The following is a 15,832-nucleotide window of genomic DNA, read 5'->3' as shown; positions in this document are numbered from 1 at the left end:
TGAAAGGGAGTTGTGACTACTCTGGATACCACCACTTCTATATTCAAGCAGCCACATTAGGAGTAATACAAGGTGCATTTGGAATCCTCCCTAGAATATCTGACTTCCTTCCAACTTAAATATTCTTTTTTTCCCCCCCCTCAATTTTGGGTTATGCTTTACATGTGCTCCTTACTTCAGCATGTGTGCCGGCATGCAAGACCACACCACTACAAGTTTTTTTATAACAGACAGTTTCTGTCTTGTGTTGTAACTTGCCCTGTAGCTTTCTGAGATATCTCATTCTTCATGGGTAAAACAGGCATACAGAGTTTCTGCTCTGCACTGGGTTAGCCTAGGGCAACTGAAGAAAAAACTGCTCCAGCAATGTGTTCATGTACACAGGACATGCTTTCATCACCAAATTAGGCTTCTAATTCAGCATCAGCAAAGCAATGGTAGCAGAAATAACATAGGCCAACCTTCCTACTTCCCTTGTCTATGTTTTCACACCTTCAAAACATGCTCTGAGAGCTCAGTTTGGTTGCTCCAATATAGGTACCTAATGCCATCTGAGAGGCCATATGATATCCACGGTATCTTGGTGGGATGGACAGGGAAGATACAGTATCTCCAGCAAACCTGTGCCCTTCCAGAGTGGCAGGCAGCTGGGGATGCTACACCAGCAGGTCCTACCACAGAGAATCTCAAACAAGCCTGCAACCCCTCCGTGCAAGTCAGATTGAATCTCCTGTCAGTGTATTTGTGCTTTCTCACATCCTGAAGCTTTGCAAATGAAGTGTCCTTCACTTCAAACCTTCCTGTCTCCAAAATAGGGCCATTATTGATTTCCATATCTGACAGGTTATAACTCACTTTCTTGCCCTAACGATTTGCTCTCCTTGCAGTGATCTGGGACAACCATCTACATCTGGAGTGCGCCGGTGATTCTTGTGCCATACTGAAATACTGAAGAGTCCACATCAAAAAAGTTTTAAAAAGTATCCATGCAACTTAGAAACAGTATCCCTTTTGCAATGTGCCATTTGCTTAAAGGCAAAAATTGGAGTAGGCACCCAAAGCTCTTCTTTTACATATTAAAGTTATATTTTGAGATGGTTGTTTTTGCATTTATATTTTTTGTGATTTTTTTTTTTACGTCTTACTGAGCCAATTATTGGATTGAAATAAGAAGAAAACTGGTCCTCTCACAGTGTTTCAGTCCCTTCATGGTGGAAATACCACGGAAATATGAGCTCTTTTATTATTCCACCTCAATAAATGGCTCCCTAAGGAGAAAAAAAAGACTAGTGAAATACAAACATAAATGGTGAGCTATTTGAAGAACTGCAATGCACAGCTTTGCTTTCCCTCTTCGCTTTGCCTTGTGCAATGTCCTACATTCAAGTTCAGTGCTGCACTGAACAACTGTTTTTGGAAAGGGTCTGGATCAGGATGAAATGACTCTGCTGTGAGCATCTGTATGAGCACATGCCTTCTTGGTAGGGTCCTACAATAGCACTTCAGAGCTTCTCAGGTGCACACTTGTTCTCCAGATTCGCCAATCAAAAGATTTATTTTTTTCTTTCACAACAGGTCTTTCTTCCTGAGATATGGCTCATTGCCAAGCCAGGGCTTCATTAATCTTAGAAAGAGATATTCTACATGTTTTATCTAATACAATACTTATGCTTATTTCATTTCCTCTTGGTATCATACATGCCTCTCTGTCTCCCCTACTGCACAGATGATCAGTGCGTCAAAACATAAGAATAAAAGCAAAATTAGACCTTGTTTCTGCCTCCCGATCTCTACAAGCACAGAAAAGCAATGAAAAGCCAAGACTTTCTCTCCTGTATACGATCAAAGGCTTACACTCAGCTCTCTTCTTTGGTTAAAAACAACTCCATACTCGGGAGTGGAAACAACCATAAGTCACTATAAATCCCCCTAACCACTCACCACCTTGCACCAATATCCAGTGATCTGGCATACACACTAGGTTCAAACACCCCAGGGTATCCATGACTGTCTTCCATGCAGCCACAATATGTTTAGAGAGTTAGTTAAACACAGCTATTTAAGGTTTCGTACTTATAATTTAATCAAGGTACTGGTTGAAGAAATGTTTGAAGAAAATTTGAAGAAATAAGTGTCTAGGGACATGAAAGAATAAATAAGTTCTTTCAATAAGCTGTTCTCCTGACATATACCACTTTTAAGTAAAGCGTATAATTAAAGTGACTAATTTGCTATATTTATTTTTGCCTCTTCTGTTCACAATTTCTGCCTAGGTATCTTGTCATCTTCTCAACTGTTACCATTTCTTAAATCCTTTTGGTAACTGAATTAATTTACTTTACATCACTATGTGAGTTGATTCAGTAGACCTGACAGGAAATAGAAAGCAAATGGTGCCTTGCTGTCTCCAGGGTGAAGCATGTGACTTGCATAATCAAGTAACTACCTGTGTTAGGAAATCAAAGTGCAGATATATATTCGTATTTACTACAAATGATCAGTTCTGGCAGCGCTGTTAAACACAAGTATGAAACTCTGTGTATCAGTTTCCTCACAGATCTTCAAGAACATGCATTATGCAACTCATTGGGAAAAGGTCGCCCTCTTGGCAAATTCTTTACATAAATGGGATGAGAACAAACCTCAACTAAAAAAAGGCCAAACAAATATGTACCAAGTGCTTTATGCAGTATTTTCTGAGTTCTACCTACTTTTTGTGAAGCCAAGTACTCCATGCCTCTTGCCAATTGGTATGTGCAAGACACTAAGTCTTTGAACGTCATCTGCTCTTCTGGTACCCTGTTAATGTCAAATGAATACTCCATTCCAGGTGGGCGGCGTGCTCGCAGGTACTCGCGCAGGTTTCCTTTGGAAGCATATTCCACGATCACATACAATGGACCTTTGGATAAACAGAACCATGTGAAAACTGGAATAAGGTCAAAGGGTAAATGATTTTAAGTAAAGAACCTCAAAGTGCTTTATAAACATTTATTAATTCAATTAATTTATTTTCCGTGAAATTAGTAAGCATGACTTGAAAAAAAAGGAGGTCAAGACTTTGTTAAGTGACTGGCCCAAAGCTACATAGCAGGACAGTGGCAGAGCAACAATTGACAATAGAAAGGACCTAAATCCTAATCCATCACATGTTCCTTCTAGACCATGCCATCTTCTGAAAAGCAAGCATTTTCAATGCAAAAATGTCATGAAAAAACACTGCAATATTTAGAAAGTAAAACTGTCCACTTCAAATTTAAGGGATACAAGTTTCACTAAGGGAGGACGGACACAATTCAGAATGACAAACATGGCTAAAATCACTGTAAAAAAATTCAACTTTCACTACAGCAAGAGATTAGAGAGTTTTCATATGATATACTATCTTTTCTCAAAGCTGCAATGCATCTTTATAATCAGAGACAGAAGTTAAAATATTGCTCTAAGCTAGGGAAATATCTAAAAATCCCATCACAGCATGACTGTTTCCTTAAAAACTCTTGAAAAATGATGATTAACGAGACTTTTGAAGACCTGTCTGAAAGTTCTAGCTTGCTTTCTTCTTTCTACTCACCATCCTGGGTACAGGCTCCAAGGAGATTGATGATATTTTTGTGCTTCCCAATCATCTTCATCATCTCCATCTCTGACACAAGGTCGGACAGATCTTTTTCTGTAGCATCATCTGTACAAGACACAAGTTCAGTTCATATTTTACAGTGTTCCAGCTTGAACTTTACTAAGGCTCATCAGTTGGTGCACAATGTGTGCTTCAAAATGCAGAATATGGGATTTGCTTTCTAGTGTACACTGTAAGTTATACAAAGTCATATGATATGTCCTAACAAACAGTAGTCTCAGTCTCTCTGATTGGCCTAACCAGTTCTTCGGTCATATCATATGTTGAAGCAATATATTAATACAAGAAAAAATATACTGTCTTTAACTACTGAACAACTAATAACTATATCCAAAAATTAACTTTACAGCTAAATTCAAAATAAATAGGCACCTATCACCTGGAGTGAATGGACTAGGATCTACACATTGACAGTCTCCGCCATGAACAAAACTAAAAGCAGAGAGACCCAGTGAATTCTAATACCTCTACTGGATTGCAAATATACACTACTGAAGATAAACAGGCTGTCAAGGACACAGATTTACACCACAGACTGCTGAGGGCTGAGGTCAACTATGTGCACTTTGACCCCCCCCCCCTTCAATGACAGAGCTCAGATGCCACAAAAGAAACTCTGTGTATAAAAACTACCACATCACCCATCTTGATCCTTAATAAGCCAATTTTCTTACCTTTCAACATCTTCACTGCCACAGTCACTGCTTCTTTTGGCCTGTCTTTGTCAATTCCCACTGCTTCAGCCATGACAACTTGCCCAAAGCAACCTTCCCCAAGGGGCTTACCCAGCGTCAGCCTAGAGGTGTAAACAGGGGATTAACACACAGCATCTGGTGAAAGGATGTAGCCAGCGAAATTCCAGAGCTAAATATAAAAAGCTTTCAACAACTTGCTGTAGCATGAAGCATTTATCATATGGAACTAATGAGACTCTTGGTGCACACTAGTTTTCATGCACACTGTAGTATGTTTTCTTAATGACAGTATAGTGAGCATCTAATACAGGCAGATCAGTTACTAAATCCAGCTTTTAAGCTCTCCTCCTCCTTGTAATAACAGAGGCTATATTTGATGGCTAGCTGGTCAGACACGCACAGCACACAATGCAGAGGAACACAGCTTTTGAAAAGCCTAAGACTGCAACTGACGTTCAGGATGTCAGAAGAGCCAACAACATGCGAGCTTTTCGTATCACTGTAAGACGGCTATTTTTCTTCTTTTTCATGTGGACCTCAAGGAGCTGAAAGAAATGTTTCTTTGTGTGTGTGGCCATGTGTTTGCTTTCAGGCAGCTGATGATTTGTGCTGTGGTGGTATCAAATCCACAGGGATGTCTTAAATAGTACTAGCTCCTCTGATATAATGTGTATACAATGTGATATAATGTGCATAGTGTAGACAGAAAGGAAACATTCAAATATTCTTTCAGATAGCTTAACTTTAGATCAAAATTCATATTCTCGCTTTGTGTTGGGGCATGTGGGCCATGACCATTTGCCTAATGATCTCTTGAGCCATAGAGCCTAGGACAGAGAGAGCAGCCCAGGAGACCCGATGTTTGGGCACAGCTGTGGGTAATTATCACACCCATCCCTCTTTCTTGAGGATAATGAGGTGGCCAGACAGCCGCCTTCTCGCAGGGAAAAAAGGAGGGAGGATGAAGGTGAGAAAATGGGTAGTGAAAAGATGCCCATGACAAGCAAAGAGCTAACTCTTCACTAGCGGTGGCAGGGAGAGGTACTTCTACAAAGCAGCTGTGTGAGAGCAGGAAAAGGCTCTCTGCATGCTCCCAACCCTTGACTGGCTGCCAGAGCTGCCACTGCCAGCACTGTCTCTGATTCTGCTCCTCTGTTGTAAGTGCTGGTCCTATTCACAGAGACGCAAACCCTCTCCATGCCTGGTCGCGTAAGTGGCATCGGCGCTCACAAAAGCAGCACCCTCCTCTGGACAAAGCACTTGGCAGATTTTAGCATCCCCTACAAGACTTCTCCTCCACAACCTGCCATCCACAGCAAGATTGCTCTTCTTACATCTTCACACATTCCCTCAGTGCTTTGATCCCTTAACGGGCGAGACGAGATGCTTTATACGCCCACAGCTGAGTCCAGCACAGAGCCTGTTTTTTGGCTGCAGGCTCTTGCTGCCACAAATGCCATGTATGAGGGTAATAGAAGATGCCTCCTGTCTGCAACATCCAGGCTCTTCTCAGAAAATGGGAAGCAGAGACCAGGGGAAACTGAAATTCAGTTATAATCACGTTATCAGTGCCAGGAACCTTTGAGAAAGAATGGTCAGTAACGGGGTCAACTGCATAAGCAAAATGTGTTTTGTGGAGCATGTACCTGGCTGCAAAACCTGCTCAGCTATAACAGGTACAGAGACTTCAGGATAAAGAGAAACTAAAACAGAAACTTCAAAGCTTCTGGGTGAATCTTTTTGGTTCCAGTGTAAGTGCCAATGGCAGATTCTGATCCCTTTACTCACACAGAATATTACTTAACTCCAGAAGCAGTGAAACAGCAGAAATCAGGGAGTGCATTCAGGGAGTTTGATGCTGGTAATACTAGTCAGTGTAGGGGCCAAACTCTGATGAGCAGTCTCATAACAGAGTTCTCAAGGTCACGACTTTCCACAGCCAAATGCAGGAATCACAGAATATATGTAGGGACCAGTTCTCAAAAGCATGAATCTTAGGCCTTTTTCCATGAAAGTATGGGGAAGGGATGAGTCTTGTAATGCCATCAACAGGAGACTATTAGATCAGAGCTAAAAGATTTGAAAATCTCACTTATCTGTTTGGGCACAAGACAGAAAAATATTGAATGACACTTCCTCCTGAGGGTAGTCCACAGACTCTTTTTAAATGCGGTCTTAACATTAGTGAGAATTCCTCAATCTGTTTTGGATTGGTTTCTAAAGCAAATGCTGGTTTAAAAAGGTGCAAAGACTGAAGGGCAGCGTATGTTATGCTGAGGTCATCCTGCATGTTATCCAGAACTAAAATTGAATTTAGGATCTTGGCAGAGAACAAACATTTGCATTGGAAACTGGTTAATTTATGTGCTATTGCCCTGCTAGGCCTAAAGTAACAAACCCCTCATTGTGTGCCTCCTGCCCCCAGCCTAATAAACTGCCTCTAAATAGCCTCTTTTCATTGGAAATCTGCTCCACCTACACTTGTGCTGAATGTTGGTTTTAAATGTTTAGCACTCTAAAATTTTCCGCATTTAGTGTATCCCCCTAGGGTATGGGCTGACAGAAGTATGTATACAGGCCCCCACTGTTGACTAGAATACCGCAGGTGGCAATTACAGCATTTTGCACCACTTTTCAGCTACATAATTAAAATAATTTCCAGAGCAGTTGTCAGAAGGTTCAAAATTACAGCTCCTCCATCCAAGAGTCATGATGCAGAGCTTTCAAGGAAAACTGTTCATGATAAAATGTGTTATTTTTTAAAAGCCACCTAAAGATTTCTTAAAACTAGTATTAACTTCAGCATATAATCATGATTAGACCTGTGTTAACATTACCTTTCCTTTACATACCCATTTTATATTAAGAAATATAAATATGACTTTGATTAGATTCCTCTGCAGTTAATTTTGCATGCTACTCAACAGACTTTGAAGAAAATATGATTTAGCTACATGAATACAGAAATATTCAATAATCTCTGGTGGAAACCTAATAGTTTTAAAGCACTGAAGTTGTACATATACATGTATACAACAAGAAAAATGTTCTAATAAATCAAAAATTATTTCCATTAATAGAGGCTAATATAAAAACACGAGAAAATCCTACCCATAGGTTCAGGCAGTAAGAATAAGATTGCCTAATATCATGGTTTAGATTTCCTCTATTTCCTACATGGCACTATATTACTTAATTTCTAAGCATTAACCTCAACAATGATTAGGAAACATGGTTTAATGTACAGAAATACTGCCTGGGCAAATGTCAACTGTCCTTCAACAATGCCTGTGTGCTGATATCTATTCTTGTACAGATCATATATATTTTGGAATAAAATTTCAGATTTACTCCTTCATTAACAGAGAAGTTACTTTTCACCAGAGTATCTGAAAACCTTCAAGAAATCTGAAAATAAATCAGAATGTCAGGCAGAGAAAATTCAGTTTCTATTAAAACAAACTGAGCTCAGATAATGGAACTGAATCTTGACCTTATGAGAAGGTTCAGATAACTTTGATTTTCTTATAGCTAAAGAAACCCTGGGAGACATTTGGAAAGAAGCTTCCTCTTCATTCTGTGTCACCTTTTTCAGATGCATATAGACAGTGTTAAGGGAAAGAGACTACATACTTATCTCGTGGAAACTCCCATTTTGGGTCTTCTGGCAATTCATATTCTGAGACTCCTGCCAGCATCGGGGCATCGGCAGTGGAGGAGAGACGGGTAGTTATCCTCACCAGAGGTGTGTTGGAATTCATGGAGGAGCTCGAGTCGGCCGACACCTGTTATTCAAGATGCAGGAAAAAGAAAGTGGAGATGTAATCTTCATCCAGTATCTGAAAACAGCAGTACATGATAACTAAGCCAGCTAATATCAGTGGTTTTAGGAAAAAGAGTGGCTGAAACCACAGTCTTCTAGTGTACTATTCTAGTATGTTTACCCTCCCTTAAGCACAGTACTGATTCCAGGTAAACTGCCAATAAGGCTGTAGGTCTGTCCCATCAGTTGAAAACAAAAGAAGAAGTAAAGTTTTTAATATATTCACTCAGAGGTGAATTTACATAAACTTTTCTCTTCTTTAATTTATCAAATTCAGAGGTTTTTATCACCTTATTAAGATCATTCACCTCAGATACCTAAGCAGGCAGCTTGTGCCACAATCAGAGGTCACCAATAAACTCCTTAAGATATCCTGCAGAGCAGAATTTTAAGAGCTTCTACTAAATATATATGAAACTTCACCAGGAAACTTGGGCACCTAAACCTTATCTCCTCATATATCCTTCCATTCATTCCTAGTTGCCCACGTTTTTCTCTCACATACTTTTTAAAAGTTTAATATCAAAAGTATCAAAAAGTCATCACACGAGTTCAGAGGTACTTCAAAAACAAGCATTCCATTAACTATACTGTTAATTAAAGATGCAATGTGGAAGAGAGTTCATAAAAACCATTTCATTTCCTCTATCAAATTTTTCTAATAGTTCTCATCAACCTCAATACATTTTCCCTAGAACATCAAAAGTACTTAATGACAATTGCTATGAAAAAAAAGAGAGGCACCAGCTATTACATCCCTGCAAAAAAAATCATTTAAGTATAAACGATATATTGTCCATAAGACACTTTCCTCAAACCTCCAAACAGCCATCTGCTGTCCGTCAATCTCAGTGTTTCAAGGGAATATGAAGACAAAACAAAAACGCTTTTATTGCCACTCTGCCCCTTCCTTTAAGTGGGAATCCTCCTCCTCTCTTCAGGCCACGACAGCCTTTGAGCCAAGCCTGCATCAGGTGGCCTCGGCAGCCTGAAGGTCCTCTCGCAATGCCGTCACCGATACGAGTCCTCACATCATCTGGCAGAAGGTCCTTGTCAGCTAGGATGGCTTGGACCCTTCCCAAAGTTGCCGTCTAGAGCCTCAGTGTAACTAGCACTTTTGGTCTTTGTCTGTATCACCCGTAGTTAACTCTGACACCAGGATTGCTTATGACCAGGCTACATATTCTTTCACATTTGTTCCATAGGTCAGTCTTATAATTAGGTACAAAGAAAGCAATTATAAACAAACATCCTAACAGCAAATCAGTCATACACAGTGATATGAATGCGAAATCCTCTTGTCTTTGTGACACCAGATAGGAACAACTTAATTGGACTTAATATACAGGAACACTAACAATTAGAGTGTTACTAAATTACTTTGGCTTCCCAGGATGGGGCTGGAAGTCTATAAACTATGTAATGCTCTTAAATCAAGTATTTTCACACTACAAGGTTAAAGTTCTCAGATAAATTTTTCATCATGACCTTGACAAACTGTTTTGGTTCAGAGGTCTTTTTGCAGGTAAACATACTCAAGTTTTTAACATGACATCAAATACATTTGGCTTCTTGACACATTTTTCTAAGACCAGACTAAGACTGGAAAGAGATTTCATAAGGAAGAACATGTTAAGGAATACTTTCAAAATATTAAACTTGGTAACCAGTTTTGCAGCTGAATGGCAGACCTTCTCTGATATCAGGAACTCCCACCTTCTGCATGTGAGATGGGCGTCTGTGGAACAACTGAGTACAACTGCTCAAATAAGGCTACCCATTCAAATAAGAGGGACCACCTCCACCCTCATCCATCCCACCACTGTCAGACAGCATTTATTTTCAAGGAATATAAGTACCAGACACAATGAGGATGATAAATATGGTGACCACTTGGACGCAAATAGAAAATTCCTATTAATATAGACTATGTAACTCTAAATAAAGCAATAAATGAATACTGACCAGAGTCCTGAGAGGGAGATGCTGCTATGCCCAGTCCGGAGAGGGGAATATACCTGCTAAAGCTGAAGCACTCACTCAGAGCTGTATGGCAAGTCAGCCTGAGAATGAGGCCTTGCACTAGACTTTTGTTTATTCTTTTCCTCATTTTAGTGACTTCACTATGGTTTTAAAATGAAACCTCATGGAAGGAACCAGCTCTATAGTAAGAAATGTACAAATCTCGATAGCAGTGTCGCAATTCCTCTGTCCCTCATCACTTTCCCTGAAGTTCACTTTTCCTGTTATTTCCACTTCTTCATCTCTCTCATAGCAAGCCTAATATTAATATTCTATTCCTTAGCTATTCTACCAAAATCCTTATCCAGGCCCTTTTCTTTTTTTAGGGGAATAAAAACAACAAAAAATAAACAAACAAACAAAAAAAACCTTTAGCCTTCACTTTCTTGCCTTCCAAACTCCTGACTCGGGCTTCTCTAGCAGCTGTAAATGCCAGCTCAAAGCATCAATGTTTGCTGAACACTCAAAACACACTCAGATGTTTTTTAAATCTCTTTACTTCTTATTGACTTGCTAGACCTTTTCTGCATCCAAAAAAGTTCTTTGTCTTCAGTTTCCCAGACCTACACTGTCTTTGTTTATATACTGCTTTGAGCTGAATAACCTTTGCTGAATGTAGCATATTCTCTTTAAATTTCCCTTTAAACCTTCTAGTGTGGACTGCCTCTTCGAGAAATGTTTCTGCCTTTCCACAACAAAGGGTAGGTCTTGTTGGGAAAACCCTTGTCACAGTGAAGTCGACAGCAAAGCTCACTCCGATTTCAGCAGGGACGAGATGGCAACCTCTGCCATATACAGCAGCATTTCTGGTTTATTGACGTCTGCTAGCTGTTGTAAGCTGCAGCTCATCACAGTGTCAGGAGTTTAAAGAAAATAAGGTGAAATTTGTGCAGGACACTTTCAGATAGCTGCAGCTTAAAATTGTAGAAATGGTCATATTCCAGCCAAATATGAGTGCTACTGGTTTCTTGGCATATTCCAGAACTATGTTTAAGAAGGTACAACACCTCTTGTTCATTTTGGATAGCACCCTCACAGTTGAAAATAATTTACTTGAAAAACTAAATTGCACAAGTAAAAAGACAGTGATATCCAGTTTGTTTGTTGCTGTAGCTACTATTTTCATGGGACAGCACAGTAAAGGCCTGGAAGTGAAGCTGTAACTTTACATGATATCCCTCATGTATTAGAAATAGCCCAAAATGTTCTGGGGTCTTTTTTTATTAATTCAACATCATTATTAGAGCCTGCTCAAATCTCTGCAAAAGCCTCATCTTTTTACCAGCTCTTAAACTTTGAATTCAGCAGTCCTTCAACAGTTAAAACCTATAAATGTAAACTTGCAGTAAACTGAAATACACTTGTAATATGCTTCAAACACAGAAGTTAAATAATAATAAAGCAGATGAAAGATACTGCCAATTTCCCCCTTAACATAATTGAACATGTTTACTTCACACAGTAACTATCTGATTGGCTGGGGATGCTGCAGGTAAAGTGCATCACTTGGATGTGAATGAGGACAGAAATCCACAGGGACTGCTCAGTGCTGTGACAAGAAAAGGAACGGATGGCACTCCCAGGGAATAGTCTTCTGACTGATTAACTGGAGCAGGCAAGGAGTTATAGGAGCTAAAGGGCCATAAAGATCTGCTCTGTGGTTGGAGGAGATTTTCTGCTTTCTTCCCCCTTTTCTGCAATAGTGAAGAATTAACTTTTGAACTCATGCCTCAAGAATCTTTTTTTCACTGGTTCAGAGTGCACTAGGAAAAAATTGAGGAAAACTACATATGCAAAGCTCAGTAGACTTGGTCAACTTTAATCTATATAATCAGTATGCATTTATGTACCTGTAGGTAGAAAACCTTTTTCCAGATTTCTCCTTTTGCCTTTTCATCTGCAGCATGGCTCTCCAACCCATTAACACATGGGTTCAAGAACCAGTTACGCTCCTGCAATGAACTCAGCACTGCAGAGTGTAGAGCTTCTTTCTCACTTGTTTAATGTACGCATATGCTCTTTTTGGCTTCAGTTACCCAAATTCAAGGAACATAGGAATAGGCATAGCAAAGGCCATACTGGGTTTCAGAAGGAGAAAGGTCCGGTACCTCCAAATGTCATGCACCAATGCGCTACGACATCCTCGTTTTAACTACGTTTGTCCTTTGGCCAACACCCTGTATTTACTCAGCTCTGAGATAATGCTTTACAAGTTTTATGTGACAGCTTCTAAGCAGTGGAACATTTAAAACTTAAATGAATCTCCACTGGAATCTTTAAATGCCATGTGGCAAAATCAGCTGCAGAACAGCATGTAATTGTCTGTAATTGATTATGAAGGGTGTTTTCCTTCACTTATGGTTTATACTATACCCTGAAGCTTATATCTGACAGTTCTGGCACTCATGCTGTGAGATTTTAGCAGTCATGCAGTGATTTCCTATAATTGTCACTCTTTTTGAAGGCTTTGCTATAGAAGTTAATTTGAAGTCATATGCATATATCGATATAAATATAATTACTAAGTAACGCAATTAGCTGCTGACAGAAAGCCTGATAGAAACTGACTGACGGTATCTAAAATTATTTAAGGTAAATTCATTACATGAAACTGAAGATTCTTAATGTAAGTATTAGCATTTAAAACACACATACACGCACAACTCCATGAAGAATTTCTTTCAAAACATTTAAACAACAATAACAACAAAATAACAAACAGCACTACTAAGCAAGTCAACAGTTTCTGTACAGAGAAACCCAAGCATAAAGCAAGAGACTAAAATATGTATTAAGGTAAACTCCTTGCAATATATCCTACTACAAATGGCATATTAACCTTTGCATTTCAGGGTCTAATCCTTAAAATAAATAATATTTTTACAGCTCAATAGCATGTGAAATACTGTTACATTACTTGCTACAGATTACTTTTTTCAGGTTCTAGCTATCATCATCATTTTGAATATAGGTATTCTGCTTGCTGACTTTAAGTCTTCCTTTGAACCAATCAGTTTTGATCATTACAAATGTGTTCTCTGTATCTTTATGGAGGATTAGAATCCACAGCCACACTAGATATAAATTAATGTACCTGTATTTAAAATAATATGCATAAAAAAATCATTCCTCCCTCTAAGACATGTATATACACCCACTGAAGGGTCAAACTTGTCTGGTAGATTAACTGTGAAAACATTTGTGAAATGAAAAGTCACAAGAGATGGAAGGTTCTATATGCACTGGAGTACCACTATCTTTCTTTCGCTTGTTTTATTTTTAATTCATTTGTTAAAAGTAAAAAAGAAAATTAAGTTCCACAAAATGCACAACTTATTGACACCTGCCCTTGAACATTTAGTTCAATGAACCTGTCATATGAGACTTGTACTGCAGCTGCTGTTGCAATGTTCAATCCTGTAAATACTGCTGCTTCCCACTCACTTGTGAACTGCTGCTTCTGTACAGAACGGGGCTAATACCAGCAGAGCACAGCACCTCTCTGCTTTTATATAAAGAAGAGTAACTGCTTGCCGGATTTCCCTGCAAGCAGTTTCTATTTCTAAAATCAAGTACCAGATCCTGGTGAGGCTGAGGATTGTAGGGGGAGGGAACAGATCATTCTTGACTTCATCGTGACCCTTCCTATGAATGTGAAAAGAACTACATTCTGGCAGGAAAAAATGCCTGCATGTGGGGAATGATAAAATTCTGTAGTAGCTCAGACTAAATAGTCAGTGTATGAGAATCCAGGCCTGCAAACTAAACCATATGTTACTCAGCAAGAGTCTTATCCCACTTAGACAGGATGGCATCACAGTCATGCAAACGCCTCTTCTTGTGCCAGTATTATTTTCATATCCACATCCTCAGGGAACTTGACCTAAGAGCAGAGCACTTCAAAAACAGTATCAAGAATTCCCCAATATATGGTCTCATTTCACTTTAATCCCAGCAAATTAGGCTAACTGACCCAGCTTCCCTGCCGAGGTCACACAATCTACCTGTCACAGGCATTTCCCCTGCTCGTTCTCACTTACCCTCTCTCTCTACAGCTTGGCCACTTTTTCTATTCCTTCCCCATGCAGCACAGCCCAAAGGCAAAGGAGCATGTTCTACCTTCTGCACCTTTGCGATGAGTATCTACAGGGGCTTAGTGACAAATGTCTCCAAGGCTTTGAAAACAATTCTCTGAAATAGAAATAAACTGAAACACTAAAGCAAGCTTGGTGGCACAATGAAACAAACCTACTTGAATAATCCAGAAACACAAACCTATTGAATAAATTGCCTCCTGGACTTTTTTTTTTCCATCCTCCTGATTTGTCACAACAATTCTGAAATCCAACACTAGCTTTAAAGGTGCACAAAGTAAAAAACTGCTACAATCTTAGAGACAAGACTACTCCTGAAAATTTAAGAAATCTTCACGAGCAGGTTTTCAGAGACTGCTAGTCTTATCCTGTTTTTGTAATCTAATTTAAAAACCAGTGAAATGGCTAGTGTAACCATCAAAATGGAAATACAGATTTCTTTAAAAACTTATAGTAGCTATTTTCCTGTGTGAAGATACTGCAGCAGAGCTGAATGAGAAACTGGTACTAATAAAAATGTGCTCAGGAGAATTGAGATTAGTGGAATTTTTGCTTGAGGGTTGAAATAGGATTCTCACTTTCATGCATATATTGCTTTTCAAAGAAAAGTTCCCACTTTTAAAAGCAAAACGACATTTTTGCTCAGTAAATCTAGAAAAACAAAACAACACTAATAAAAAACTGATCTGACAAGCATGTTATAAGACAGAGATTTTTCTTCTGTGAAAACAATGGCTTTGGAGAAATTCCATATTGCATCATTTAATGATAAATAACGAAACTCAGGGCAGTAGTTGGCACTGAAGTCACACACAGTGAAATAACATCATCCCCTCAAGGAACCATTTCCAACTGGCACAATTGAGCTCACACCAAACTAGGAACTAGGATAACAACGATGGTCAGAGGTTTCTTCAGTATTTTTTCTGGCATCAACTCATCTTTGGGCAATTATGATGCTTTTAAATTTAGGCAGAAATCTAATAAATATCTTTTATCTAAGTAGTTAATACATGCATCTCTCTCCCTCTCTTTTTCCCCCTCTCTGGTTAAGTATACAATATCTGAAAAGCCTTCTTTGTCCAGAAGACTATATACAGAACTGTAGACAAAGAGATATGGGCAAATTGAGCTGAGGCCTTCTCATAACTCTTTCTGACATACTCAGAGGCAACTCTCCTTCACAGTAATTTTCAAGCAAGTGAAAACACTGCATAAAAATAAAAAAAACCTAGAAGGTGGAGGGAAAAAAAGTAACACAAAATAATAACTAGCATTTTTTGCTCATAAAGTAAACCAAATATTTTTGAGATCTGACAAGAGTTCATGCCTTCCACCTCAAGTTTTTAAAAAACTGCACCATAGAGGAAGATGGCTAAAGCATTACTAGAGGGATTTCTCTGTAGCAATTCTAACCAAGAAGAATCACAAACCTAAAATAAAAAAGTAATAATGCTTGAAACCCCAAGACCTACTCCCACCCTAGCTCTGTGCAAATGTGCATCTAACCTTTCAAACCCTTACCTACGCTGAAGAACTATTTTTAAGGTGTATGTAT

At 39.0% G+C, this 15,832-nt stretch overlaps 1 protein-coding gene across 1 annotated transcript in view; it reads right to left on the bottom strand.

The window, feature by feature from the left end:
• Nucleotides 1-15,832, bottom strand: part of FGFR2 (fibroblast growth factor receptor 2) — an 85,436-nt gene that overhangs the window by 9,521 nt on the left and 60,083 nt on the right. Inside the window, exons 10-13 of the mRNA XM_062580781.1 lie at nucleotides 7,969-8,120; nucleotides 4,315-4,436; nucleotides 3,575-3,685; nucleotides 2,712-2,902 (exon numbers count right to left, since the gene is read on the bottom strand). Coding sequence (XP_062436765.1) covers nucleotides 2,712-2,902; nucleotides 3,575-3,685; nucleotides 4,315-4,436; nucleotides 7,969-8,120 — 576 coding nt within the window. The remainder of the gene's footprint in view (nucleotides 1-2,711; nucleotides 2,903-3,574; nucleotides 3,686-4,314; nucleotides 4,437-7,968; nucleotides 8,121-15,832) is intronic.

This window comes from Rhea pennata, chromosome 7 (genome assembly GCF_028389875.1).
Source record: "Rhea pennata isolate bPtePen1 chromosome 7, bPtePen1.pri, whole genome shotgun sequence".
NCBI lineage: Eukaryota > Metazoa > Chordata > Aves > Rheiformes > Rheidae > Rhea > Rhea pennata.
The sequence above is the reverse complement of the archived record's forward strand: the minus strand, read 5'-3'. Positions and strand labels throughout refer to the sequence as shown.